We start from the raw sequence: 27,193 nt of genomic DNA, 5'->3' as shown, positions 1-27,193 counted from the left end.
CTTTCGCGATTACACTCCACGTCGGCTATCTGCGGGGTGTTTGGCCGTTTTGCGTTTTGGTCCCTCCATTTCGTCGCTTTCGCTGTCCCAATCGACCATGGTGTACTGTTCCTCGAGGGTTATTGCTCGGTGCACGCAATCGGTGCCGTACTATTTTTTTCCACGAGGACCGTACTCTTGTATTATCCTGACCGGCTTGTGAGGTGGCATCAAATTTTTTTTTCTGATGATACGGTACAACTCAGGTACTTTTATATATATATAATCCTATTTGTATGAGCATCTTCGAAGACTGAATCAGCAAATTTTCGAAATTGATGAAGTCATCACAGATACCTTACTGTCAATGGATACGTTGCATACCAAATTACTATGGGAAGCACAAAGCCGTTAATTCTTGAAATATTCATTTCCACGAGAAGTCGAAGTTAGCAGGCTATAGGTCCTTTTGCGGCACCATTCTTGTTGCTACTTAGGTGTGAGATTTTTTTTTCTCCTCTGGATTTATTTCGAAGAAACGTGCTGTGGATTGCTAGCTCGGTTCGTGAATATTCCTGGCACCTTTAGTCGGCAGGTTTTTATATTTGACTCATTTAAACGAAAGAGTTTTAGATTTGCTCTTAGTCTTAGTTGTGTTTACAAAAAGAAATTGCGAGTCTATATATATGTTGTATAACAAGAGTTGCCATCAAAGGTTGGTCACACAAATACAGTGTTCTACAAGGTGTTCGCTAGCAAAGAAAACACGTGTCAGTTTAGCCAGCAAGAAAAATTTTGCTTGAAAACCTTATCTCCTCACCATAAAGCTTGTATATTTTTTCCTTTTTATAACCAGTAAAGCCGGATGCTACCATTTGTATTTAGTCGTTTCATTTCGTTCTGGTGCTTTCATAATTTTTCGTATTTCTTACATACACGAGCTAGTGCTATATATTTTGGAAAAAAGTATCATATGCCTCTATCAATTCATCACTACAGCTACACATCATTAGTGTGCGAGACTTCTTTTGATTTTCGACGGACCTGTTGTCATTGTTAAAAAGTTGGAATTACAAGCTTTTTTCCGATAGGACACTAGTACACAACGGGCCTTCTGTCCCGGACCATGAATCCATGATAAAAGGTTCCGACCTATCTCACCTCACACATAGTTTCTTTATCACTCCATCTACATAACACATATGACTTTAGATATGATGCATTTATTTTAAATTAATCTGTGAAGGACTCTTTGATCTCGATTGGTGACTCCAACCCGGACTAAGAACAAAGAAGCAAATCCAAAAGAAGCAAATCTTTTTAGTCCGGGTTGGAGCCACCAACCGGGACCAAAGGGTCATTGTCGGTACCCCAGGGCTGGGGTACCCCCTCTTGCTGCGTCTAGGCAAGAGCTCGTAGTTATCCTTAACTACGTCCAGCAGCCGGACCCCTGCGGTCCGGAGCCCTGCTCACCCAACAGCGGTCCCGGACCCGTCCCTTGGTTGGGAAAGGACCGGGAGCACCGCGTGTTCCGGGTAAAGCTGGCGGTCAGCCCGAGCGACCGGAAGCTCCGGACCTCCCAAAGAGGTCCGGATCCCCAGGGAATCCCGGACCTCCCATGGGGTCCGGGACCTCCCATGGGGTCCGGAACCTCCTGTATAGTAACCGGACCCCTTTCCAAGGGAAGGAATCGTCACCCCACCTCGGGGTGGTCCGGGGCCACCACGTGTCAACAGGCTCAGACACGTATATAAGGCCGCTTGGTCTCCTTATTAAGGCTCACCTACCACTGCATTCATTGCGACAGGAGGACGTCCGCATTGATGTAGCAGAAGTCGAGGTGATTCTTTGACCAGGGGACACTATTGATCGCGTATTACCAAGATAGTGGAGCTGCTGGCGCCGCCCACGCCGCGCCTGCCAGTCTGCCATAACAGATGGATACGGACGGCTCGGCTTCACCCATTATGACGCCTACATAATAGCCTCCACAGGCCACGCCGCAAGCTACGTTCCCCCAACGGGCGCCTAGCTGACATGACAAGAGAAGACCCCCCTTTGTCAGAGGACTAGCGAGGAAGGATTCGTAACCACTGTAGCCATTTAAATACTCAGCGCAGTATGCTGCGCAGTCACGTTGGGCCCACTTGTCGGGGCCCCAACGTCCTATGTATCCGCACCCCTTGGTCTATAAAAGGGGGGCGCCCGCTAAGAGAGAAACTCAGGCTGGGTAAGAGCCAAGGCCCGGCTGAGGATAGATTCCTACACAACAGAGATCAAAATTTCTCCCAGTGGATGTAGGGTATTACGCTCCGGCGGCCCGAACCACTCTAGATCGTGTGTTCTTGTGCGCTTGCCTCGGAGCTAGATTAGCCAATCGCCTAGTACCTTCCCGAGCACTCCCTCTCTGGGAATAGGCGGGTGCGTTCCGCCACCCGGCTGTGGGTACCCTAGAAATCCCGCGACAGTCATCCTTTCGTCACTGTTGGTATTACCACTCGGGACTAAATGTTTGGATTTTTAATCTCGGTTGGTAGCTTCAACCGGGATTAAAACTCTATGCAGCCCGTTGGACTCGAGACTAAAGCCTTAAATTAGTCCCGAGTCCAATGGTTGCCGGGACTAATGTGCTGGACCAAAGGTAGCGATAACCCTACTATATAGGTGCCTGGTTGTAAAAAAAAACATCTAATGGTGATGTACCTTTTTTTTTTGTACTTCTCATAAGCAAAGTAATAAATTAGGGGCATCATATTTTTTTTCATATTTTAAGTACGATCCTTCAGCGCCCACTAGATATTTTTCATATTTTAAGTAAGTAAATCATCAAGCTTATAACAAATTTGGTTATTCTAGAATGCTAACTTCAAACATATCAATCGGCATTGCAAGAGCATGTCTACGAGGATTCTAGTCAACACCAGGTGATTTATTTGTTCGCAAGGAAAAAAAAAATATGACTTTGCAGTGTTGCCCCCTCACTCTTCGGAGGTAGCAGGACGTGTGTAGATCGACAACCCAGAAACCGGCGGACCCAGGGCCCGGCGACCTGGGCACTCGCCCGGGCTCCCTTTGTACGTGCAACACGCTAATGCTAGTATATTTGAAGTTCTTTTGTGCATTGGTCACTACTAAAGAGAAGCAAAGCAAGTAGTAGTCAGCACGTGTGTATTCAAATCAACACTAGAGACTAGAAAATTAAAAAAGGAAGGCCAATAACTAGAATCAGTTCGAATAACTAGTGGTTCAAACATGATCAGCATTCAGTTGTGATCGCAATCTTCTTCTACTAGAGATGGCAATAGAATTGTCTTAAGATTGGCCCAGGCTCCTTTCAATCCCTAGGTCCGCCACTGTCGCCCAGATAACATGAAGATGTGTCCACAATGCTAGCTGGAAATTAAAGATAACTTGCTTGACTGGAAACCTACAATTCCATGAATATTGAATAAGCTGAATCTTGCACATGGAGTGAAAAATACTTGTGTGTAGTCGTCACATCACTATACTTGTATGCAGATAGAAGGTTTGGCGGGCGCCCTACAGCCCTAGTAGCTAATAACAATACGAGTTTGGTCAGACAAATTCAACATTTATTAGTGTTCACTAATAAGGAAGAAACACATGACAAGTTTGGCTTAACCATGAAGTCTGAGAAAAGAGAGATTTGGTTCGGCAACCTTATCGCTTTCACCATAAAGCATGCAAGCAGCTTTCAATTTTCCTTCTTAACACAGTATTACAGCCTGCCTAGGCCATCTTTTGGATTTGCTTCTTTGGTTCTTAGTCCCTCGATTTCATCAATTCTTTGCTTTCTTGTGTAGGATAATTTTCAAGAAACATATTAGGTGCAAACTAATTTCTTTGTGCAAGAGACATGAGGGGATTGGGTAATTTTACAACTAACCGTCCGCCTCTTCACACTTTTGCAAATCCCTCCCACTCCTCCTGCACACCCCCTTGGATGTTGATCCGATGACCCAGATTGAAGTTTGCACCTGATATGTCCCTAATTTTCTTGCTTAATTGAGCGAATATTTTAGTATTTAATGGCGTTGTACTTTCAGTAGTAGGCGACGTTCCTGTCGATAACGAGGTGCCTATGGCGACTTCGTCAATCTCGAGGATTTGATGGTTCAGTTTTCGAAGATGCTCAAAGAGGTAGGGTTGTGTGCGTATATTTATAAGAGTGAGTGTGTGTGCATTGTGAGTATTTGAGTTATACTGTGTAATTAAAAAACTTATAATTATCATCAAATACGATTAGTCGAACTTAGATTGCTATTTGCTTTCGGCAGTACAATCAAACGTGACAAACATATTGTCATATATTTGAATAAGATTTTGAGGAAATGAAATCACGAGTTTCTTTCAAGATGGAGCGCTATTCCCACTACACTGGCTTGGTCAAAACATCATGATGGGGGCATTTGAGCTTTTTGTTACTACTTTTCATAAACAAAAGCAAACCGGTCAGGGACATTATGTATGATCTTTCAGGGCCCGGTCCATGATTTCTTCAAATGCTAGAGGAAGGAAATGTAACAAGCCTATAATAAAGTTGTTTCTACTCAAGAGTATTCACTTGAAGTAATATGAAGCGGCGATGTGAACGTGCCTGCACCCCACAGAGGCTACACTGCAGTACTGCTTGTGGGAGCGGCGACACCAGGAGACTTTGTCCACAGAGTCAATGAAAATGTTAGTCAACACAATGGTGCTTTGTCCACCAGGAAAAAAAAATGAACTTGTAGTGTTGCCACCGCACACCTAAGAGCCGGTACCATGACTGTGCAAGCAACCAAGACATCATAAAAGTGGCAAAGCAATGCTAGCTGGAAACATCACGTTAGGAAACACGCCACATTAATCATATATGAATCTTGGTCAAGTGAGATTGTATGGTACAGTCACATCACTACACTTGTGTGCAAATAAGGTTTGGCGCCCTAGCTACCAGGCTGAAGACGAGTAATATAAGTTGCACGAGGCAGAGTCCAAGTCCAGAACCTTTTAAAAATCCTTCTAGCCCTGGACGGCCGAAACGTCGTAACGCTCTAGACTTCTATAGACGCTGGCCAGCAACGCGATGGGTACGCATGACGTGCACTGACACCAGTCCATCACCACGTAACAGGCGTTCACTTGTTGATCCAACTGAATTAGATAAACAAATATGCCAGGACAAACAAAACCATGTCTATTATCTAGCATATACCTAACCCAACACCAGCAATGCCCATATTCAATTGTGACAGGCCTGGGCAGTTTCAGGATAACGCTTGTAGCTTATGTCACAAGGGGAAGGAAGCATCTGCAAGCTAATCGCCTAATGCCCCTTTTTTTTTATATAAAGCATCTTCTTCAGGTTGATCCGAAATTCCTAACACACTTGTAATACATTCGGGTTTGGACCAACTCGCCATTGGCCACTTTGTTTGGCACCATGGAAAATGGGGACACTATGAGAGCAACCATTCAACTTTTACTACTCTGTCCACTTGTTCTTTTTTTAATTGATGATTTAGGGCCAGGAAAATATCTTTTCTATAGATTATTAAAAGTTTTTTGTTACACTACAACACAGTGGTCATTTGAGGCACACAAACATCTTATGCTTTGTTTTGTTTTATTTGTCCTCCGTCCATTCAAGCCTGAAAACTCAAATGAGGATGAATGAAGAGAGTGGAATAGAACCTTTGTAATGAGGACCCGTCGAAACCGGCCGACGCTCACATGAACCGTGAAAGTTTTACGCTGAAATGGTTAGACAGAGCATCAAATGCCCCGTACAGATTTTGCTTTTATGCAAACATGCACGACAGCCTGGTTGCCTCTGGTTCAAGGCAGAAGGCACCATTCAGGAACCCGGCTGGTTTGCCGCTGGTTTTTGGCAAAGCTGGTCTGCTGGTGGAACGTGGAGTGGCCGAGTGGGGTAGTACCGTAGTAGTTACTCGGCCACTTCATCCTCAAAAGCCTCTCGTAAGATGATCTCCCTTATGACAATACTTCTAATTTGCAGCCCAAATTAAAAGAGCAAAATTCTAAATTCAAATTTTGAAGCAAAAGTGGGCAGCCGTAAAGGACCCAGGAGCTGTTGAAAAATGAAGGGTTACTGCTTCATTTTTTTTTCAATTTTCTGCCAAATTTGCCAAATCCAACACGTACGAAGCTGATTTGACGAAGAGATGATGCTTCCAATCGGCAATCTTTTAGGAGAATAGGTAGTACTGAACAGAACCAGCCATGAATTTAGCACTGGGCAACCAGACAAACGACAAGATGAGACGTGATAAAAATCTGCAGTAATTTTCTTTCCAAACTTCTGTTAGACCTATAAAGGGCAGTATCACGAGTGACCCACCCAAACTTTCAATGCTACTCTAGACTTATAAATTCACGTAACCACTCAATCAAATCATGACATGACGCATGTGAGGTGCTGCAACAGATTTTCCACAGCAGCAATATTTTGCTAGGCCTTCTCCTTTGTTGGAGAGGTAAGTAGATGTAGTGACGATGTATGGATTGTTGTGCTTGGGATGGGGTCCTTCCCTCGTGCTGAACCAGGCCTCCTAATGCTGTGAGTGCGCTCCATGTTGCTCTTCAAAAACTTCTGCACAGGCCTAGGTAGACGTGCAATCAATCTGGTTGAACTAACAAGTAGTATCACTCCTGTGATAATAAAGAACCTGCAGGATACAGCTAATTTGTTAGATTCTCCAGCAGTAGGCCATCCTCGTAAACTGCATCATCCAAATTGAAACAGAAAGCAGAAAGAGGGAACAAGATTGTTCAACGAGAAGTCGAGAATACCCCGACAAGGTATGCCTTCAGTCCTATGCTGACATAGTTGTATATTTTGCAATGGTCATCATGAGACACTTTGGCTATCGGTAATATTAATGGACTAGCAATATGATCATATATAATTAAAGTAAAAATATATGTGACAGGGACAGTGGTAAAAAACAATCCTCATCAAATCCAAGATAGCCCACCTCGCAAGTCTCAACTGGCAATTTTGTGGACTTTATCTATAATGCATGAACATCTGTAACGCATGAAATTATCCAATTCTACTATTCTAGCAAGAGCAGGGAAACCTTACACCATCCCAAAGCAGGCATAGCTAGTGCTGCCCTTTGAATCAGCATTACATGAAATTGCTATCCATAACACAATCATGAAATGCAGTAACAAAGCATTGAAGCCAGGGAGAACACAGAACAGAACCAAATCAAGCAGTGCAAGATTAGTACAGAAGGAGAATATAATGCAGCATAAAACTATTACCATCCAAGTAAGAGAAAAAACCGAGCTGTGGGAGCTTTAGGTAGATGTTCGTCAAGTGCAATCATGCCAGCTACCACACCAGACACTATAGATGCCACTGATGTACATGTAGATACAACAATTGCCCTCCCATGCTTGAGGCCTCGCGTCTGCAAAAACAAAAAAAAAACAGAGAATACAAATGAAATCAGAACAATATAAGAAAACTATTGGACTAGTCCTTGCGTCTGATCCTAAAAAATACAACATTTTCATAAAATAGGTCCAATTATTCAAGAAAAAAAATAAAATAGGTCCAATAAACCAGTGCAATTTATAATAGACATAACAATTGAGTAATTTCTGCAGTGAGGCAAGCAACTCAAATTTGCAAATAATCCATGTCCTTGAAATTTAGATTTCAGGGAAGTGCCCATGGAATTTCAATTTACACATAAAAGCGGTATATATTTTTGCCAGAGAAAAAATAAAGTCACTCGATCTCACTGAAAAATTAATTATACAACTTTTTAGTGAATTGTTACACCACTATAACCCCCAAACTTAATATAGTGAAAGCTTATGTCGGTCATACTTTTAAGAATTAATATATTTTTTCAATTCCCATCTGCCCAACCACATTGCAGGCCCACTTCACAATCACACCCCACTTGGGCCTTGGTCCTGCTTCACAAAACCATGCTTTTCAAGGTGCGGGCCCACAATTCAAAAACTGGTACAAGAGAAAAATTAATGGCTGCATGTCATCTAGAAACACTACAGACACAAAGCATACATTCTGTGAAGGTTACATTGAATGACACAAACCAGGTAGAAACATCTCCAGAAAGCTACACATACCTGATACACAAACCCGATGGCACTACAGCAAACACTACAAGAAATGGCAGCAGGCACAACAAGCTTTGGAAAACCCATCTCGGACATCACAAATCCCATCTTAGAGATCACTGAAGAAATCCTATATATGTAATAATGCTGTTAGTCACATGATCTCTTCATACTAGTACACAGGAGTTGCAAGTGATGAAGGGGAACCATCATACTAGTCACATCTCAGTGACAAAAGGCTATAATACAGAATGATAAAAGGAAACCGGCAGTAGTAAATTACCCAAACAAGATGCCTGATTCCAAACCATATATGATCTCCTCAATCACTTCAGGTCCAGTCTGCAAGGGATGTGATGCGTTATTACTTGCAATATGCAAACAAGCATTAGAGTTTTAAAATACTCACCAACTCTTGCTCACGCCTTTGCTTTTTATACATATGAAGCCAAGTGTTGAGCAGTACCTGAGATGGTAATTGACTATGGTCAGTTGTTTATGGAGGTTACAGGAAGCATTGGCATAACACAATTAGGCATGCACATGTAACTGTTAACTCTTGTTGGTACGAAAAAAAAACTGAAGCAGAACAAGCCTAGTTAATTGCATATCAACATATTTAAGTGCATGTCATGTAATACTAGAACTCATGCAGCACAGAGTATGGTACCTACAAACAAGATGACAACGGAGAGCACTAGCCAGGGTATATTGAAAAGAGGTATCTGATCAACTTTCTGTTCCTCACCTCCAACACCAACTCCTGAAGCAAGAGAACACACAATCAACCAAACCCATAAACACCATCCAGTGAAACCATCATGGAGCATTGGAGCCTATAAAGGTCTGCTTGAATTCCATTTGTACTAGCACAAATTGCAAAGGTTCCAAGTTGTGAATATCTCACCTACGGTGCCGAGACCAGCTAGCGTGATGGCAACCCAATCGAGTCCATTCATGACCTCCTTGAGGTAAAAGTGGGAGAAGACGCAGAGTATCGCGAGCCCGCAGCCGGCAATGGGCTGCACGACGGAGACCTGCAATGCAATGCGGTCAGCGAGGCAGCACAAGCAATCGAACCGCTCGGAGGGCGGCCTCATAATAAGGGCGCACAGGAACAGCGGCAGACGTACCGGGGCCTGGGAGAGCGCGATGAGCATGAGCGCGGCGCCGCACATGTCCATGAGGAACCCGCTGATCCAGAGCTGGTTAAACGCGTACGCCTTGACCACCTGCGCGCACGGACAGGGAAAGGAACGCCACGGTTCGTAAGGGGCCCGGCGGCGCGATCTGGAGCGAAAGCAGTCTGGCGGAGGAAGGGGGCGGGGGCGAATACCTTGAGCTTGAGGGAGAGGGGAGGGAGGATGAGGGTGCCCTTCTTCTGGAGGACCTTGCCGATGTTGTTGCCGGCGGTGCCCGCCAGCGTCAGCGCCACCGACTCCCACATCTCGCCCCCGCCGGCGCCGATCCGATCCGATCCGACGCCTCCGTGCGCCGTGCGTCTGGGGGAGGGATTGGGGGTCGCCTCCCTTCTATTTTACTAGACTTTTTGGAGGTGTGGAGAAGCAGGAGCAAGACCACGAGGGAGGGAGGGAGGTGGCCGAGTCGTGGCCAGGGTTTTTTTTCTAACCCCAAACCGGAGCACTCCGATTCTAGTAAACCGGATCGGTTTGACCGGTTACGGTAGAAACCGGTTAAATTTAAATTTGAATTTAAAAAACTCAGTTCAATCGGTTCGTACCGGTATACCGGTCGGTTAGACCGGTTTACCGGCCGGTTTGAATTCAAATCCAAATTTAAAATCGCATGTGCAACCAGTATACCAGCCGGTTAGACCGGTTTGCCGGCCGGTTTGACCGATTTACCGGCTGGTTAGACCGGTTTATCAAGTGGGCCTTAATGGGCCGTCTCATTTTTTCTTTTTCTTTTTTGTTTTAAATTTAAATGCTTGAAAAGTATGTTAAACGAATGAATTTTTGAGAAAATTTGACACCATTAGATTCGTCGCACCTTAAAATATTTTTAGGAATTTTTTAGGAATTTTTTATTTTTTTTGAATTCAAATTTGAATTTTGAATTTGTACCGGTTTGGTACCGGCCCAAACCGAAACCGGACCGGTTCGGTTTGAACCGGACCGGTTCCCACCGGTAAGGGAACCCTGTCGTGGCAGGGCTGCGCTTTTCTCGGCCGCGCGCCCGTGCACCGTGCTTGCAGCTGCTGCCGCGCGCCGCTGTTGGGGGTGTGGCTCGTTGGCTCGTTGCTGCTGGTGGCGGGTCGCGTGTGCGGGAGCGGGACGGGACGGCGAAGTTCGCGGCTCGAGTATATTCTCCCCCATGTTCTATCGCATACAGATACAGTACAGTTTCCACTGCCTGGGCTTAAATTTTGGGCTTTCGGGATTTGGAAGGGGCCGCTTGGCAGATTTTAGCCCAACATTTCGTATTTCTCGAATTCTGGCGAATCTGGTCAATGATTTCAACGAATCCAGTGACTCAATACGTGTTGTGTTGAGTCATGCGACACGCGCAGAGGAAGTAGCAAGACACTTCGCAATGGCGGATCAGTAAGAGCTAACCAAACAAGCCACTGGGATTGAACAAACGAAAAACAAGTAAAATCAACATCATCTTTGACGCCGGGGTAACGGAGATCACTTGACACAAACTGTCAAGGGAGAATTTCCGTGAACAATTAGCTGACAAGGGTAACACAGCCATAGCTACGCGTACCAAACGAGGAATCCCTGGAAGCTACCCCAAGTGGCCAAGTTGACAATCCTCAAATCCATATAAAATCACGACCACCTTGCAAGAGCTGTTCCCAGCAGGTTACAGAACTGATGCTGACGTTTTGTAAGTGTGCTGCAGGATATGTCCAGTATTATCTGATGTTCTAGCACACAAATTGGATCATGATGAATTCAGAACGGGCCTACTGTTTTTCAGGCTTTGCTTCCTGAATCACCATGAAGTCTTAAAACGCAGGTAAAACAGGTCGCTAAGCACATAAGTTTCCGTACAAAGACATCATATTAAGCAGAAAAAACGTCACACGGATTTGAAGATCGTCACTTAAAAATTATATATCTAACTGCATTTATAATTATATAGTCAGCTTGACAATGCAGTGCATCAAAGGCCAATCACAAATCATAACTAGAATTGTACAAGTATGCAGCAAATAAAGTTCTGGGTTTTTTATGAACTATTGTGAGCTTGTGACAATGAAATGGAGCTACAATTCCACACAAGAGAATGCTTTGCAACTTCAAGCGACTGTTGCATGCAAAGTTCAGAAGTAGAATAGTTAGGTAGGCCATCTAGCTGGACATGGGTACAAGTATGACCAGCTAATATTATCCCAAAGCATTCATGCCCACCACAAGACGATGATACCACTCCAAACTGAGAAAGCTAGAACACCAATTTGTAGAAAGAGGATACAGCAAACTAAGTTGGAAAAGTGCCTCGGTGCTGCAACCAATGAGGTATTGAGTATTACTGTTGGAAACAAGTCGCAACCTAGAGGGCAAATGAGTTATGACATTCCACAGGCCACAGTTGGTCCGTTTCTGGTAGTGCACAATGTGGACAAAGCATATTACTCACAAAACATCAAAAACCAAAACGAAAATAATCAAAATTAGGGGCAGCGTTGAAAGAACAGGGGCATCAAGACATATACATGGGCAACCATAACAACACAGCATATGAATGACATCGATATCACAAGTTCTATCAAAATTTCTTGGTAAACTCAGTGCCATCATACATATTTCGACCACGCACACAAAATGTCACTAATGGGAAACAATAATCTTAAATGAAGAAAAGGATTTCTAATTCAAGACTCCTCGTTTGCAAATCATCTTGGACTCCCATCAATGGCCATGGCAATCATATCAAGGAGAATCACTACCCCGATAAACAAAATGAGAAACCACCAGATTGCACAGTGAACAACCTACAGCATGCAGAGGACCATAAATCATCACCTGGGTATTGCAATCACAAAACACACATACTAAACCAGTAACACAAGGAGTACCTGCTGTGAAGTACAGGTGTAAACTGAGGACTGTCCTGATTGGACTGCCTATAGCAGTACAAGGCCAAGCTCTGAAGGCTTGATGCCATTGCGAATCCGGTAGTTGTAGAGGTAATAGTGGAGCTGCCCATCTCCAGGACCAAACTTGAGCTCCTTGAGGAATGGCTCATTCTCCATGACATCAAGAGCATTGAACACATCATAGTTCTTCTGCTTGGCAACAATTAGCGCGTCGTTCATCAGCTGCTGCAATGGGGTTTTGGTGGAAACATTGTAATACGAGTATGCAGCCTTGAGCGTCGCATAGTTAGCATTGTTCAGCACAGATGACGGCAGCGTGTAAAAGCTGCAGAAATCTGTGACCTCATGCGTCTCAGGGCTCTCAACAAGGTAGCTGTCCACCACATCCTCCTGCGGCAGCAGCCAGTGCTCCACATCCACCTCATCGAAATCAGGCGCCACCACAAACTTTGCAAGGTAGGCCCTCAGCAGCCTTGTGACAGCAGCAACATCCCGGAGCTCCATCCGGCGGAATCCAGGGGTGAGCGGCGCATCAGGCAGCTTGTAGAGCCGGACAGTGCGGCTCATGGTCATGCGCGGACCAAGGCGAGAAAACCCAACATCGATGAGCTTCTTAGGGTTGAGGGATCGGTGCCAGTAGCGGCAGGTGGTGATGGGGGTTGGGAGGACGACCCCTGCGGTGTATGCAGCCTGCCAGATGTTCTCCTGGTGGACGCGGCGGGTGACCTCGCGGATGAGGACGGGTGCGAGGCGCTTGGATCGAAGCTTCTTGTGGACGCAGAGGAAGTTGATCTCGGCCATGCGGACGACGTCATCGCGGGCGCGGATGCGCGCGGGAACGCCCGATATGAAGGCGACGAGCTTCTTCGACTCCTTGGCGCGGACGCCGATGTGCCAGGCGCGGAAGAAGGATGGCGGCTTGAGCGCCCAGCGGAGGAAGGCCGGGGAGTAGTTGAAGCGGAACATGTTCTCGTCGTCCTCAACGTAGTTGTGGGCGAGCAGCGAGTAGAGGTCGGCGAGGAGCGCGTCGTCGTCGAGATCGCAGGTGAGCCACTCGAAGGCGGCGGGGAGCGGGTAGGGGTCGGCGCGCACCTCGGAGAGCGGCGTCGGCGGCTCGATGGGGCCATCCGGGAGCGACGTGTCGGCGGCGTCGCGGAACTGGCCGACGGGCTGAGTCTCCCAGAACTTGTGGCGGCGGGCGGTGGGGTTGGAGGCGAGGGTCATATGCTCCTGCACGCGCCGCGCCAGCGCCTCGATGGAGGTGTCCTCCTCGCCGGCGGGGGCGGTGCCGCTGGCGCTGGCGCTGGCGTTGGCTGCATCGTTGCTGTTGGGGGCGGCCATGGCGATCTGGGCCCGGATCGGCGGTAGGGTTCGGGGGATTTGGGGGGAGAAGAGACGACGACGCAGGGGAGAGGGGAACGCGAGGGGCAGTGGGCAGATCTCGCCTCGTGGGCTCCTCCCTCCGTGGCTCCGTCCCTCGTCAGCGTAGGAATTAGCAAAGCCCAGCCAAAAGAGGCGTTTTAATATATTTTCTTTTCCTAGTAGAGCCTTCAGCGTCACCAAAGCTGTAAAGCACTTTGTTAACTACGGCAATGAAGATGTACGTAATTAAAATATCGTACCGTAACATTTTAACCGGTAACTTTGCATATGTGTCGATGATTTTTTTTTGAGAGAAAGATCGCTCATAAAAACACTGATTTACGCTGTTCAGACACCAGATTTTTAATAGCGAACCGGGACTTCCTTATAGCAAGAAATATCCAGATCCATTTATAGGGAGTTTTTATCCATGTACTAATGTCCTAAAGTGTTAAGGTTTAGAACTGTTCTATCCAACTGTTCTACCCAAATGGAAGTGCTAATGGGATAGACTAAACTTTCATCAAAATTCAAAAACTTTAACAAAAGGATAAGTGATAATAGAAGCTAAAGTTTATCACTTAACTTTAGCCCATCCAAACAAACACACATTCGAGTTATACGCCAGTCCTAGCACATATTCCTAAGTAACACGAAAGTCGAAACTAACGTATAAAAGCAAATTGCAGGGCACAAGGCAGTAATTGGCGAATCTGCTTTATAGGAGCTTTCTTTTGGCAAAGGACATCAACCATGTCACAGATTTCAGGTTAAGCATCAGTGAAAGAAAAATTCCCACAATCGTGTGGAACAAGGGTTAAACAGCGCACAACATTGTCGAAGTGAAAGATACAAGTGATTCGCGGCACAGTTTGTATAGTTTATGATAAACAAGGAAAACCTTGCCTTCCTGCCCTAATTCATTGGTACCCTTTTCTATAAAGATTCTCAGTATAATTTACTTCGTTCCCTGTCCTCTGATCATGTCAACAAAAAAAAAACAAAAAACAAAGTGCCATCAAGATTCACGATCACTGTATGAAGTGACGCAGGCATGGCAAGATGCGACTACATCTCTACAAATCATTAAAAGATTGATGTCAGGCAGTGCACTGGTGTCATTTAGTTTAACCCGATATCCCAAGTACAGCACAAACACTTAAATTATACAACACAGGAGCAATATGGGCAGATAATCCAGGACAACCTATCCATGTACATGAGAACAGAGGTCTCCGGTAGGTTTCAGGCCTCCCTTTGCGCCGGATTTAATGTGGTTATCTCTCCCCTTGAACCTGAACCATCAGCACGAAGTCAGATGACGGAAGAAACAAAAAAAAAAGAGAGAAGTCATAGTGAAAGGCAACATATGATGGACAACGAAGAAGATGAAGTACATCGATCATAGATCTCTGCTGCAATCGTGAGGAGAGACTCCGTCTCCTCAGCCATCTTGAGGATCCTTTCTGCCTCCATCATCTGATCATGTGCATCATGTGCTTTCACCTCTGCATCAGCTACTTTGGCTGCTGCCGCAATGGCTGCCTCTAGTGCAGGGCTGGAGGTGGCAAACAATCCTAGGTTCTTTGACACCTTTGATGGCTTGGATGGATCCTTCTGTTTTGGAGCTGAAGCTTTTATTGGAGCTGGAGTTCTTGTCGCAAAGGAATCGGTGAGCCTATAGGACTTAGTATCAACCTGTATTTAGATAAGAGGATGTAATTAGATTAGCACTTGTTGCATACAGTTTTAGATGCCCCGGAGATTATATTATGGACTAGGCAGGTTGGCGCGCTACGCGCGCCTGTACCAAAAACGTGGACCTAAAATATTAATAGAAAGATATTATCTGTTACTATGTTCGAAACAACATCGGATCGATGTATTGAGTTAGATCTAAAAATTACAGTAAAGCGGGCATAGTAGTTTTGTGTCTGAGAGCGCGCCAATCTCAAGCATTGTAGTATAGAGGTACAGATAATTTTTCCTTAGTATTTTTTTTGTGTCAGTAGGTATAGTTTAATTACTTTAGTAGGAAAAAAAAGTAAGATTAGAAATGAATGAACAGTTTAATTATATTTTGTGGGTTTACGGAGGGAAATCAAAACTCAAGAAGTAGTACAACTACCACATATAAATATAGTATACTAAGTTTAGTTATTATTTTTGTATGTAGGAAGTAGTTAAATATATTTTGTATTGTCAAATAATGGAAGGAATTTTTTTTTGAGATAAAGAGACTAACTTAATAGAATCGTGGGCCCACGTAGGTCCCGCCTGAATAGTACATGGGTCCCACGTGGGTCCCGCCTGAATAGTACATGGGTCCCACGTGGGCCCCGCCTGAATAGTACGTGGGCCCACGTGGGCCCCACGTGAATAGTATGTGGGACCCGCATGAACAGTGCACGGGCCCGCGTGTGGCCGCGACTCATGAGGAGGCCCCAAATCTTGGCCCTTTAGTATAGTTACTTAATTAATTCCAGAATATTGCATGTGCTCCATATACAGTATAAAGAAATACATTTTGAATCCAAATTCCAAAGTAAATATCTGCTGTGAATATTAATCAATGAGGTTTCCCTATCCTCCCATCGTATTCTCACAAATATTCTCCCTAGATGAAATGCAGCCCCATTTGTCAACTAAGTGAAAAAGCCAATGGGACACCAAGGGTTCATTTGGATGGGTTCACAACATGTAGGATTTCAGTCCAATCTATGGGATAAACTATAACATGCATATGGTTGGAATCATGCCATCCTTGGCCATCCAACGGGATTGCAAAGGTGAACAGGTAAGCCAGACTCAGATGATAAGGAAATGATAAGGGGGAAATCTATAGTCTAGGATAAGGAAGGAAGATTCACCTTTTCAATTTTTTTTGAATCTACAAGTCGCCGTAACTTTGTACCAATCGCTCTTCTAAAGGTTGTTGGCACTCCATGTTTTTGCTGCATATGGTACCAATGATAGCATAAGCAATTTAGCATCATTCTAGGAATATACTAAGCGATATATAAATAAAGCATAAAAACGAGATATACATGTACATCAGGTATGGAAAGGAAATAACAGAGCGTGATTGCCATATTGCTCCTAATAATAGTACAGAATAAAGCACTTCCACCATATTGCTCCTAATAATAGTACAGAATAAAGCACTTCCACCATATTGCTCCTAATAAGAGTACCAAAGTGCAAAACAGCTCCTGTAGAAACACGGCACTTCAAAAGGCTTCCATGGAGCTCAAATAAAAAAAAATGGCATGTGCATGGCATCTATCGAATGTGTCATCAGAATTGAGCACACATTTTACACGTACTCCCTCCGTATCCGAAAAGGAAGTCGTTTTGAGTTTGTCTTAAGTCAAACATTTTAAACTTTGACTATAAATAAATTCTTTAAGGTTGAGTTTGAGAATATGAAAGTGATGTAGGTAGATTCATCTTGAAATGTAGTTTCACAAAAGTACATTGTCGGTACCCTGTAGCAGGGATACCCACTTCTACTACAGCAAGGCAGGACTCGCGTAGTCATCCATAACTATGCCCTAAGAGGCGGAGCAGCCGGGCCCCAGGGGGTCAGGCTCTTACCTCACCGGGCCAACGGCCCCGGACCCGTTCCCCGCTCTGGGACGGGTCCGGTGACGCCACGTGTCCCTGAGGAGGGGAAGCTCCGCGCCAACAGCCGAGGGCTCGACCTCCCCGCGTCCGTCTGGACCTCCCACGCGCGTAGAACCAATATACCGCCGGGGCGTTGTCCGGGCGCCACGTGTCCCGCAGGCGCAGGCGCGGACGAGAGTCTTCCGCTGGAAGACTTGCCCACCCACCGCATTCAATGCAGGTGGTTGAGGCGTGCTCTGTCGCCGCGGTACGCGGGGCAGCTTTTGTCAGGCCTCACTGTAGACCGCATATTACCGAGGTACACAGTGCAGCCGCATGCGCCGCATCCGCGCAGACCCGTCTGCCGCATTAAATGGATACGACGGCACGGCACATTTTCATCATACCACCTACGCCGCAAGCTACACGGCCCGTTCAGCTACGCGGCAGGCTACGCCGCAAGCTACGCCCTGGCGCCGTTTCGACAAGACAGGGCATGGCTATGCCGGACGGAAGATTCCCATGGGCAGAGCAAGGAAATCCAGGAACAAGATCTCCGTCGCCTGCAACGCTATAATGTCTGTACAGTATGTTATTTTATACTACATCGTTGGGCCCACTTGTCGGGGACCCAACGGCTATGTACGCGCCTCCCTTGAGATATAAAAGGGAGGCGCTCGCTGCACACTCGGGATTTTCTAAGACTCGAAGGCCAGGAAAAAGGCAGACACAACACAAGCTCGGATTCACTCCGAACAATCCCGTTCTCAGCCTCTTGAGAGCGCAAGCAATACAACACACAGTGGACGTAGGGTATTACGCTTCGGCGGCCCGAACCACTCTAAACCTATTGTGTTCATCGTGTTCTTCCACGGAGATTGAGCTAATCCTAGCTAACCCCCGAGTACTCATCCTCTAGGTTTAGGCGGGTGCACTACGCCACCCGGCTGTGAGTTTGCACACCACGACATACATTTTGACTATATTTTATAATTTTTTATAGCAAAAAGATAGTGGTCAAAGTTATTTTTAGAGAATGTCTGAAATGACTTCCTTTACCAACCTAGAGATAGTACTGAAGATTAGGTGACGGCTAACTTTTTCTTAGACATTCATGATCCATGTGCATAAAAAAAGTTAGTGTTTTGTGACATCCAAGTTGCGAACAGTTGCCTAGCCGGATTGATTAGGTGGCCTCAGTAGCACTCCTCAGGTCCTGGGTTCGACTCCCAGTGAGAGCAAATTTCAGGCTGAGGTTAAAAAAAATCCCCTTGTCTACCTACACGCCAAAGCGCATGGAAATAGGTCCCAGCTCACCCCGGCCTGCTCTCACACGAGTTACGGTATGGGTTATGACGCCACTGTGTAATGCAAGGGCAGGGGTTCGGAGGTTTTCTCGGCCTACGTGAGAGGTCTTCTTACATTAATGCTGGGGGGGGGGGGGGGCTTGCCCCTCGCAGGTCGTGTTTTTTGTGTGTGTGTGTCATCCAAGTTAGCTATTATAACCAACAAAATCCTCTAAAAAAAAGAGTCTTCAAAATTAAACAATTTTTTCCCTACAGACAAATCATGCAACAGAAATTATTGAGTGTTGAGTCAGTTGTATATCAGAGTCATAAGCAGTACATAGTTAGGAGCAACTAAAACTTGACTGAACTCTCAAACAGACAACAAATAACTGCTGCAAAACAATGAAATCAAATGAGAACAATTAGTGCAGATATCAAACCTCTATGAAGCTGCAGATTTCAGTAAGTTCTGTACCATTTGGCTCATTCAACTCCGAAAGAGCTTCCAGGATCATGGCACCATACCTAGCAGACAAATTGGACACCGTGATCAGATTCCGGAGTTAATCAGAACCATAATAACTTAAATAAAATGGAATGGGAATCATTGCTGCATTCTTCAACTCTTCCACCATAGGGTTGGCTTATATCTTGACAGTCTTATTTAAGTTCTCTCTACATAATGGTTGATTTGTCCACAAATATTCCTGTTAAACCATGTCCACTCTTATGTTTGCATTTCCAATGCACAAGTGCTTTGTTTAACCCAGATGTTCTTCAATCTAATGGAAGTTCAAGTGACATATCATTCAAAAACATATAGAGTTATATTCCTCCTAAAGACAGAGAATATAGGCAACTATCTGGCATGAGGTGATTAGAGACATCCTTGATTTCACTCAGAAGTATAACCAACATGTGATCATGCAATCACCCCTGAATCAAGGCATTTTTAATCAGAATTTCTATCTACAGTACAGAATAACTAGGCATTTAAAGATACGATAGCAGATTAACTAGACTTCAGTGTGAAAATAATGAGAGACTAACTTTGGTTGAGGTTTCACTTCCTGTTGCTTTTTCTCAGCATCTGGTGGAGCTTCAGCAACTTTATTTGCCACTGGGACAGCCGAAGCCTGTGAGGTAGACGATGGGGAACATGAGGGTCCAGTTGTCCTTTTCGTTTTATCCCTTGAACCCATTCCACTTGCACTGAAACTTAGATTCCTCCATTTGTCCTGAAATACAAAACAGAATATCACAAAGAGAACTAAAACAAAGACCTACAACCATAGTGCAAGCTGCACAGTATAACTGAACTGACACACTTTTCTAATGTACATCAAATGATAGCATTGCTACAACAAATTATCTTACTTCTCGCAGATACATTTTGTCGGATTGTAGATGGAAAACAGTTACAATGTTTATCCATATTTCTTATAGGCAAAAACACAAGAAATACGCCGTGTTCCTGTAACTTGCTTAAATGTACATGAAAATTGAACTGGTTGATTGACTAAAAAAAGGTCCCAAAATACCTATATCATGTGATTGCAGTCTTTAGAAGCATCTTTACAGACTCATGAAACAGTTTTAATCATTTGATCAACACATGCTGATGTGCCTTGTTCCCATTATGGACTCAGGGAAGGACAAAAAAACAAGAGGTGTACAAAATTGAATTTCCAAATCCACTCTAGTGAGAAGATGTTGCTATAAGAAAATAAATGCTGGTTTTGATTTGTGTAAGAATTTGCAGCACCACTAATAATTCAATTTTCTAAACTGTCAGTCTGCCACTTGAGATTTCATAGAGATGAAACTTCCTCCTCGTTTAGTCTTTTCGTTTATGCTAAACTGTATGCCAATACAGCGTACAGTTTTATTCTAGCGTTTTGAGCCTAGAAAGTTAGAAGCATCATCTAAATGACAGCAACGACTTTTTAGAAAAGCTCCAAAAGCTGCAGCTCATACAAACTACTAGCCTTTAGTCTTTTCGTCGTCTATCCTATCCCGAGCTCATTCATCCATTCATTCGTCTACGATAAGATGCCACGCATAACTCTAATCTAGTACTCCTCTCTTGTCTAATTCGGCACCTACCATGGTCTCTGTGAAACCAACAACTTAACAGTCACTGCAGCGACCGATCAAGGCTGTTTACACCTTCATTCAACTGATACTCACAAATTACTAGCTAGTTATCCTATCAATTTTTTTTTAAAAGATTCCTATCAATTTCTATGCTTGGGAGGGTGCACAGCATCAATCGACCATGTCCATGCTGCCCGTGATGTGCAAAAGGAGTAGTCGGTAGTGTACATCTGCCTGTCTTAGCATTTGTTATTGCAACACATTATTTAATAATTTCCTGGTCTTTTCATTGGTCCTATCAGAATCTCAACAGTAAAATTAAAACGTGCAGCAGAGGCTGGCCTGGACTGTAGCGTCGGAACCTGAACTTTTTCATAGTGGAAGTGTCACGTCCGCTCTGCACCTGCACCTGCACCTGCACGCAGCCTTTTTTTCTAAAACATCTTCATGTAGGTTGTTAACAGGATTGCTATTCTTACTAGAGTTATTGAGAAGACGAGTCAACAGAAGCAAGACGTGTGAATTACATACCAAGGAGAACGATATCATTCAATGTTTTTTTTCTATTGAATGGAGTGCAGTGATTCTGAGGTTCAAACATATGTGTTCACCTAAGGAATATGTGTTCCAGGAGACAAAGAAATTCGTATCAGTCATCTGGCAACAGTTTCATGGCCTATGTGAGCATAAGAATTCACATCTTGAAGGCAAGGTGCAATATTCATTTGTTGTTATTGCTAAAATTGATGTACTCTTGTGCACTGTTGGGCTATCCGCACAAGGAGGAACGCAACGACGACTGCAGGAGGATCAAGGTGACGAGATGTGCGATGACCAATCAGTACATATTCAAGCTGGATACACCTGAGCGATTGGTCAGGCTAGATTGGTGGATTTCTTATATTTCTTAGTGTGCGTGCAGCAATGGAAGGGTTAGAGGATAACACCGTGTAGCAGAGAATGAACGTATCAACTAACATATCAAAGGCCTTAATTGCAAAGGTTGGAAACCTTAAGCCACTTATTGAGGCCAATATCTGTCCACCCAACAAGGGAGGGGGGGATAATGTGGTACCGATACCAGGATATCCAACAAATTTATCACTCAGAATCCTATTCCCAAGAGCTATAGTGGCTCTGCACTCGTATGCTTGCATTTCCCATAAAACAGAGTGAATCAGATATTTGAAATCACTTGAGAAAATAAGTCAATTAACACATGATCAGGAACACAGACAAATCCAAACAATGTTGAGAAGCAAGAAAATGGTTCCCATACGATAAAGTAGATTCCTAATAAGCAATGGCATAAAGGCTGCATTGATGGGCAAGAGGCAATCACAAGTAATCTGTCTTGTGATTTGCTTCTTCCTGAAAATCTGGTTCATCCTGTGACCAGCAACACTACTGAATTCGACTATAGGATTATCAACTGTTCATGAATCATGAATATGAGGACAACTCAAATTTGTGCCATGCAGCCCAGATCATAAAACATTCACACTGCCATATACAATCCCACACCGCTCATCCACTACCGCCACGCCCACAACATCATTGTCATTGGGTACAAAATCACATCACAGCATCCAATAGGCAAACGCAGCAGAGGGCCACCATTTCAACCTTCGCTTACATTTATCAGTTCCCAAAACCAAAAATCTCGTCTTCGATGCCCCAAATCTGCTACCGACGAAACTGCACCAGGGGAACTACCAAGCATCCTAGAACCACCATACAGCTAACAGAGCGGCCGAGATGCAGGGGAAAAGCACCGAACGCTCAGAAACCAGACGACGCACGAAACATCACGAGCGCCATAGGCACGAGTCAGGACTCAGGAGCAAAGTATTCGGGGGTTTAAGATCTGGAGGACGCGGGCGGGTAGCTCCATGGCAGTAGGGTACAGGAGGAGCGGCGGCAGAGTTGCAGGGGAAGGTACCTTGAGGTCGATGTTGGAGCGGGACGAGAGGACTGGGCTGAACTCGGGGTCCTTCTGGATGGTCCGCCACTTGCCGGCTCCGTGCTTGAGCACGCCGCGGCGGAGCGCATCCTCCTCCTCCGACGTCCACTTCTGCTTCGGCGCGCCCATCGCCCGTGCTGCTCCTTGCCTCTCCCCTGTGGTCTCCTGCGTCCAAACTAGCCGACGCAGAAACCCTAACCCATCTAAACAAACAGGTTTTTTCTACCCCCCCCCCCCCCCAAGTTTTTTTTTTCTTTTATTTGTTGCATACTTGCAGTTGGCATCTGTGTTCTGATTCTTGAGAAGCTCCAGTTCATAATTTTATAAAGTTTTATAATCTTATGCGTGTCTCGCTAGACACAAAATAACTTCATTTTTTTCAAAAGGCCAGCTATAATAGTAAAAATGTAACAAAACTACACTTTTGAAGCAATGATTTCTAAGAAACATTAAACACACTGTATTGTAATAAGCTTTCATAGAAACACACTTTCAAGTGGTACAAAATCGACGCTATGCAAAGAGACACTGCAGATTTTGATATCGATATGATAGTATTAAAAAAGCACGCTCAACACTAAAAATGCATTAATGAAAAAAATATGATTTATGAAATTTTGTGAAATTAGAAGTCTTATCCTACTAATCATTAAGTAAATACAGTGTTCAAATTCTGAAAATGTACACAATAAGTTTTTAGCAGTAAACTAAAACGTCCACTTTGCTAACACTTTCACTTATGGAGAATGTGCAGGGTTTGACTTGGAGGAAAACAAAAAATAGGGCAATCTCTTCAAGTTGAATTTGTGAACTTACAATACAAATAGTTGTACGAACTCAACCATCGACTATGTACCAAAGATGAGGCACAAAATATTTCTCTCTTATGAAAATAGCAAAACTTGGTGTTATTTAAGGTCCCCTCATCAATTCTTTTAGTGAAATAATCAAAATGCGTTAGGGTTGTGCTCTTTTTTTTAACGAATGTGTCTGAGCACGTATTTTATTAAGAGATGATAGATTATCCTTTAAGAAATATCTATATGACACATACCCACGTTTGTGGTTCCAACAAAATGGAAACAAGTGCATGTTGATATGCTTCTCCTAATTCTTTGGCACGTTGGAAAGGGCGCAATGCACGGATCTTCGATCAACGTGCCCTTTCCTCGACTAATGTTCTCAGGAAAGTGTTGCACGATGTTTGATGCTTGGAGCTGCCGCTATAGGAAGCTACGTTCTGCAGTACACGTCTGGCGTGAGTGGTTGGCGAGCTGTATTACATAGTTTCTCTCTTCTTCTAATTCCTACCTCCCTCATGTACTTTTTTCTCTCCCTCGGAATGCCGAGGTTTACCTCTGTAAACAACTTTGCAATTCAATGAATAGTAGGTGGGAATCTCCCCCAATACCGTTAAAAAAAACAAAAAGGAAATAGGTGGATTGGTGTAACAACGCAAAAATTTCAAATAGAAACAAAATCAAGTTAAATAAATAAATAGAAGTTGCTTTGGCTTTTATTTGATTTTGTCTCATATTTTATGCATTAACAACTCTCCTTGAGCATATTTAAATGTTAATTTAAAAAATAACATAATAAATCTTAGAGCTTGCACATAATTTTTTTAAGCACTAAGTTAATATTTGTGAGGTTCTCAAGATTTTTGGAACAAATTTAAATTTGAATTTGAACTTTAGTTTGAATCCATGAAAAACAAAGAAAAGAATAAATCCTTTCTTTTTCCAAAAATCCCGTCTCGGGCTGAGTCCTTCCGGCCCACGTTCCTTTCTCCTTCTTTCAGCCCGCCAGGCCCCTTTCCTTTTTTTTTATCCTAGGTCGGCCCAAGAAAGCCCGCAGCAGCCCAGCTTCCCCTTTCCTCCTCCTCCGCCTCACTGACCGCCTGGGCCCGCGCGTCAGCGGCGCTGCCACCGGCTCCATCTTCTTCCTCGCCGCGCCGTCCGTCGCTTCACCCCGCGCCGCACGCGTACGGCCGCAAGCGCCAACGCCGCCATTGCTCCTCCGCGCCCCGTCATCCACCAGCATAGTGCATCCCTTGTCGTCCATCGCCCAGTGCTCCGCTGCCTCGGACGCCTCCCCTTCCCTGTGCCGCGGCGGACTCGGCCAACGCCGCGTCGTCCAACCGCGCCGCCCGGAGCAAGGACGTGAGATGGACACAAGCATTCAAGGCCGAGAGGTGTTCTAGCGCTGCACGCCGCCCACGCACTGCTCTTCCCTGTCCAGCTCATCGGCCGACCCAATCCTTTCCCCGTCCTTCCCTCTGTTTCCAGTCAAGCCGACGACTCCACGCGCCGGCCGCTCCCGCCATGGTCCCTCCCCGTTGGCAGTCCTCGTTCGGCAGCCAACCTCGTGTACGACTCGGTCTCTGTCCCTATCCTGAGCCACCAGCATCTCTCATCCCTCTCGCGAGCTCGGCCACCTCTCTTCTTCTTCCTCTAGACCGGCACAGCTCATTTGAACAGAGCCATGGCCGTCGGCCAAATTCGTCCTCCTCACTCCACGATTCTCAAATCCGTTGCACCCATGGCTCAACAAAGTCCCAGGAACTCTCCTCAGCTACTACTTCACGAGCTTCATCATCGGCTAGTGCGGGAAACAAATTTTCCCCGAGCTGCCATGCTCGCCGCCGCTCGTCGCCAAGCGCCGCTGCTCACCGTCCACTTCGTTCGTCCTTCGCCTCGAATCGCCGCTCTGCTCGCGCTATCTCCCCACGTTCGTAGCCAAGCTCGCCGGGAACGCGGCTGCGCCGCCGTTGGCCGGCCTGCCGACGCCGCTCGCCCGCTACGGGCCGCACGCGCGGGGCCTTGCGCCGTGCGGCAGTGCGCGCCGGCTCCGCCCCACCGCGCTGGATGCAGTGCCGCCCGCCCCGCCGCCGGCTGGCCTCCCCTACTTGCGCTCAAGCTGCACACGCCACCTCCTTGTTCTTCTCTACCGCTGCCAGCCATCTCGTTCTTCCCTTCTCTGACTTCTCCAACAGGAGCTCAACACCCACAAAATCCCCCAAAATCCAACGTCACTTCCTCTGCTCTGCTTCCCCAATCTAGCAAGCTAAATCCACCAGCAGCTGTTTTTCTCCCTTCACTACAAGCTAGCGAGCCAAGCCTCACCATCTTCTCTAATCTCTCTCACATGCCAAGCACCAGGAGCACAAATCCATGGTGGCCAAGCCATCCCAGGCCCTCAGCTCCACCCTCGCTCGAGCAGACCAGCGCCCCCTCTAAATCCCATCTCCTTCCTATGATTTCTTCTCCACCGAGCCGGTCGTGCTGCTCCGCCCCGAGCAGCCACCATGCTCGCCGCCGGCGAGGCTCCGGTAACCCTCGGGTCCCGAGCCGCGGCTCAGCTTGCAGCGCGCGCTAGTGCACACGCACGCGGCGCTAGTTCGGCGCGAGCGCGCCTCCAGTGCGCGGATCGACCGGCGCGCGCGGCGGCTCTGCTTGAATTGGGTATGGTGACGTCATGCTAACGTCGTGATGACGTCAGCGTTGCCTTTTTTAGAAAAAACAAATCCAGAAATACGTGTTTTATACATAGAATATACCCTGCCTTGTGGACCCCATTTGTCAATGAAACAGATACTTTTCCCAAACAATTTTCCAGTAAGAAAATAATTGGAGAAAATCAGGAAAAACCTAGGGTTCATCAGCATAGTAGCTTTTCACCTTTTAATCCTGAGTTTAATTTTCAAACATGCATAACTTCCTCACTTTAACTCAAAATTGAGTGATTCTTTTTCCTAAAATCTTATAAAATCATGATCTATCATGTCATTGTGTTTATTTTGGTTGTTCATTGCTGTTTATTTGGTTCTTTTGCATGTGCTTATCGTCGTCCAATTCGAGTAGTCGACGAGTCCGCCGTAACTGTGCCGGAGTCCGAACCAGAAGTAGAACCAGCGCACGAGAGTGAGACCGATCAGCAACAAGGCAAGCACCTCCTTGATCATTCTTGCTCCTATATGAATTCCTAAGCCTACAAATATATGCATGAGATGATGGTTTTATGAGTCCAAATGTCATTTTATGTCGGGTAGACACGTCCTACTTTAATGTATTTACCTTCCTTGTTATTTTGTACTCCTTTTATACCTTGTTACCCTAAGGTTATGGATTATTCGCATAGTTCAGAGTCACACACATATATATATATATATATATATATATATATATATATATATATATATATATATATATATATATATATATATATATATATATATATATATATATATATATGCACAATCACTTACATAGTATCACTTGGGGTGATAATTTGAAAAGAGATATATATGGTTACTTTTAAAGGATAAAAACTCTATGGTAGACGTGGGTGAATATATGGTCTAGTGTTTATGTTGGTACGAGGATGAAGGAAAAGAATATGGATGATAAAATGGATGGAAAAATGGATGATGGATATGGCTTGGTTCTGTATGCATTTCCGGTGTATTTTAGGGATTTATCACCCGTGTCAAATTAAGGACTGGTAATTGGCACTATTCTAGCCAAGTATTACAGTGCAACCATACGGCTAAATGGGCACTGGCCTTAGCTTATTAAGTCAGTTGGCCCCGAGATGATGCTACCGCCCGAGTGCATGAGGTGTTCGTCGGGATGGGGTAGCTAACCCGGTCAGATGTACGGAGCCGCGATACTCCGGCAGACTGTCGTGTAGCATATTTTG

General features: G+C 45.1%; 3 protein-coding genes across 3 annotated transcripts; all 3 read right to left on the bottom strand.

Moving 5' to 3' along the window:
- Window positions 1-6,210: 6,210 nt before the first annotated feature.
- LOC120675367 (probable magnesium transporter NIPA9) lies at window positions 6,211-9,694 on the bottom strand. Its single transcript, XM_039956571.1, has 9 exons — window positions 9,443-9,694; window positions 9,240-9,338; window positions 9,014-9,143; window positions 8,781-8,869; window positions 8,516-8,572; window positions 8,390-8,448; window positions 8,116-8,236; window positions 7,276-7,424; window positions 6,211-6,671 (listed from the first exon to the last, which is right to left on the bottom strand). Exons 1-9 carry the CDS (start codon window positions 9,551-9,553, stop codon window positions 6,455-6,457), a joined length of 1,032 nt encoding a protein of 343 aa, XP_039812505.1. The 5' UTR covers window positions 9,554-9,694; the 3' UTR covers window positions 6,211-6,454.
- A 2,084-nt stretch (window positions 9,695-11,778) lies between these two features.
- On the bottom strand, window positions 11,779-13,658 carry LOC120675339 (glycylpeptide N-tetradecanoyltransferase 1). Its single transcript, XM_039956528.1, has 2 exons — window positions 12,155-13,658; window positions 11,779-12,070 (listed from the first exon to the last, which is right to left on the bottom strand). Exon 1 carries the CDS (start codon window positions 13,514-13,516, stop codon window positions 12,203-12,205), a length of 1,314 nt encoding a protein of 437 aa, XP_039812462.1. The 5' UTR covers window positions 13,517-13,658; the 3' UTR covers window positions 11,779-12,070; window positions 12,155-12,202.
- Window positions 13,659-14,572: 914 nt separating this feature from the next.
- LOC120675389 (single myb histone 4-like) lies at window positions 14,573-22,722 on the bottom strand. The gene is made up of 6 exons (XM_039956600.1): window positions 22,472-22,722; window positions 19,483-19,670; window positions 18,873-18,957; window positions 16,408-16,491; window positions 14,935-15,235; window positions 14,573-14,832 (listed from the first exon to the last, which is right to left on the bottom strand). The coding sequence occupies exons 1-6, from the start codon at window positions 22,619-22,621 to the stop codon at window positions 14,783-14,785; spliced, it is 858 nt and encodes a 285-aa protein (XP_039812534.1). The 5' UTR covers window positions 22,622-22,722; the 3' UTR covers window positions 14,573-14,782.
- Between the last annotated feature and the right edge of the window lie 4,471 nt (window positions 22,723-27,193).

The sequence above is a fragment of the Panicum virgatum genome, chromosome 5N (genome assembly GCF_016808335.1).
Source record: "Panicum virgatum strain AP13 chromosome 5N, P.virgatum_v5, whole genome shotgun sequence".
NCBI classification, from domain to species: Eukaryota; Viridiplantae; Streptophyta; class Magnoliopsida; order Poales; family Poaceae; genus Panicum; species Panicum virgatum.
Note: the sequence above shows the minus strand (reverse complement) of the source record. Positions and strands in the feature narration are given on the sequence as shown.

Coding starts and splice junctions, on each gene's coding strand:
- LOC120675367 (XM_039956571.1), bottom strand. CDS start 9,553: ATGTGGGAGTCGGTGGCGCTGACGCTGGCGGGCACCGCCGGCAACAAC. Junction 9,339..9,442: donor CCCTCTCCCTCAAGCTCAAG/GTATTCGCCCCC, acceptor CCGTGCGCGCAG/GTGGTCAAGGCGTACGCGTT. Junction 9,144..9,239: donor TCGCGCTCTCCCAGGCCCCG/GTACGTCTGCCG, acceptor ATTGCATTGCAG/GTCTCCGTCGTGCAGCCCAT.
- LOC120675389 (XM_039956600.1), bottom strand. CDS start 22,621: ATGGGCGCGCCGAAGCAGAAGTGGACGTCGGAGGAGGAGGATGCGCTC. Junction 16,492..18,872: donor AAATCTGCAGCTTCATAGAG/GTTTGATATCTG, acceptor TACCATATGCAG/CAAAAACATGGAGTGCCAAC. Junction 15,236..16,407: donor ATTCAAAAAAAATTGAAAAG/GTGAATCTTCCT, acceptor ATCTAAATACAG/GTTGATACTAAGTCCTATAG.
- LOC120675339 (XM_039956528.1), bottom strand. CDS start 13,516: ATGGCCGCCCCCAACAGCAACGATGCAGCCAACGCCAGCGCCAGCGCC.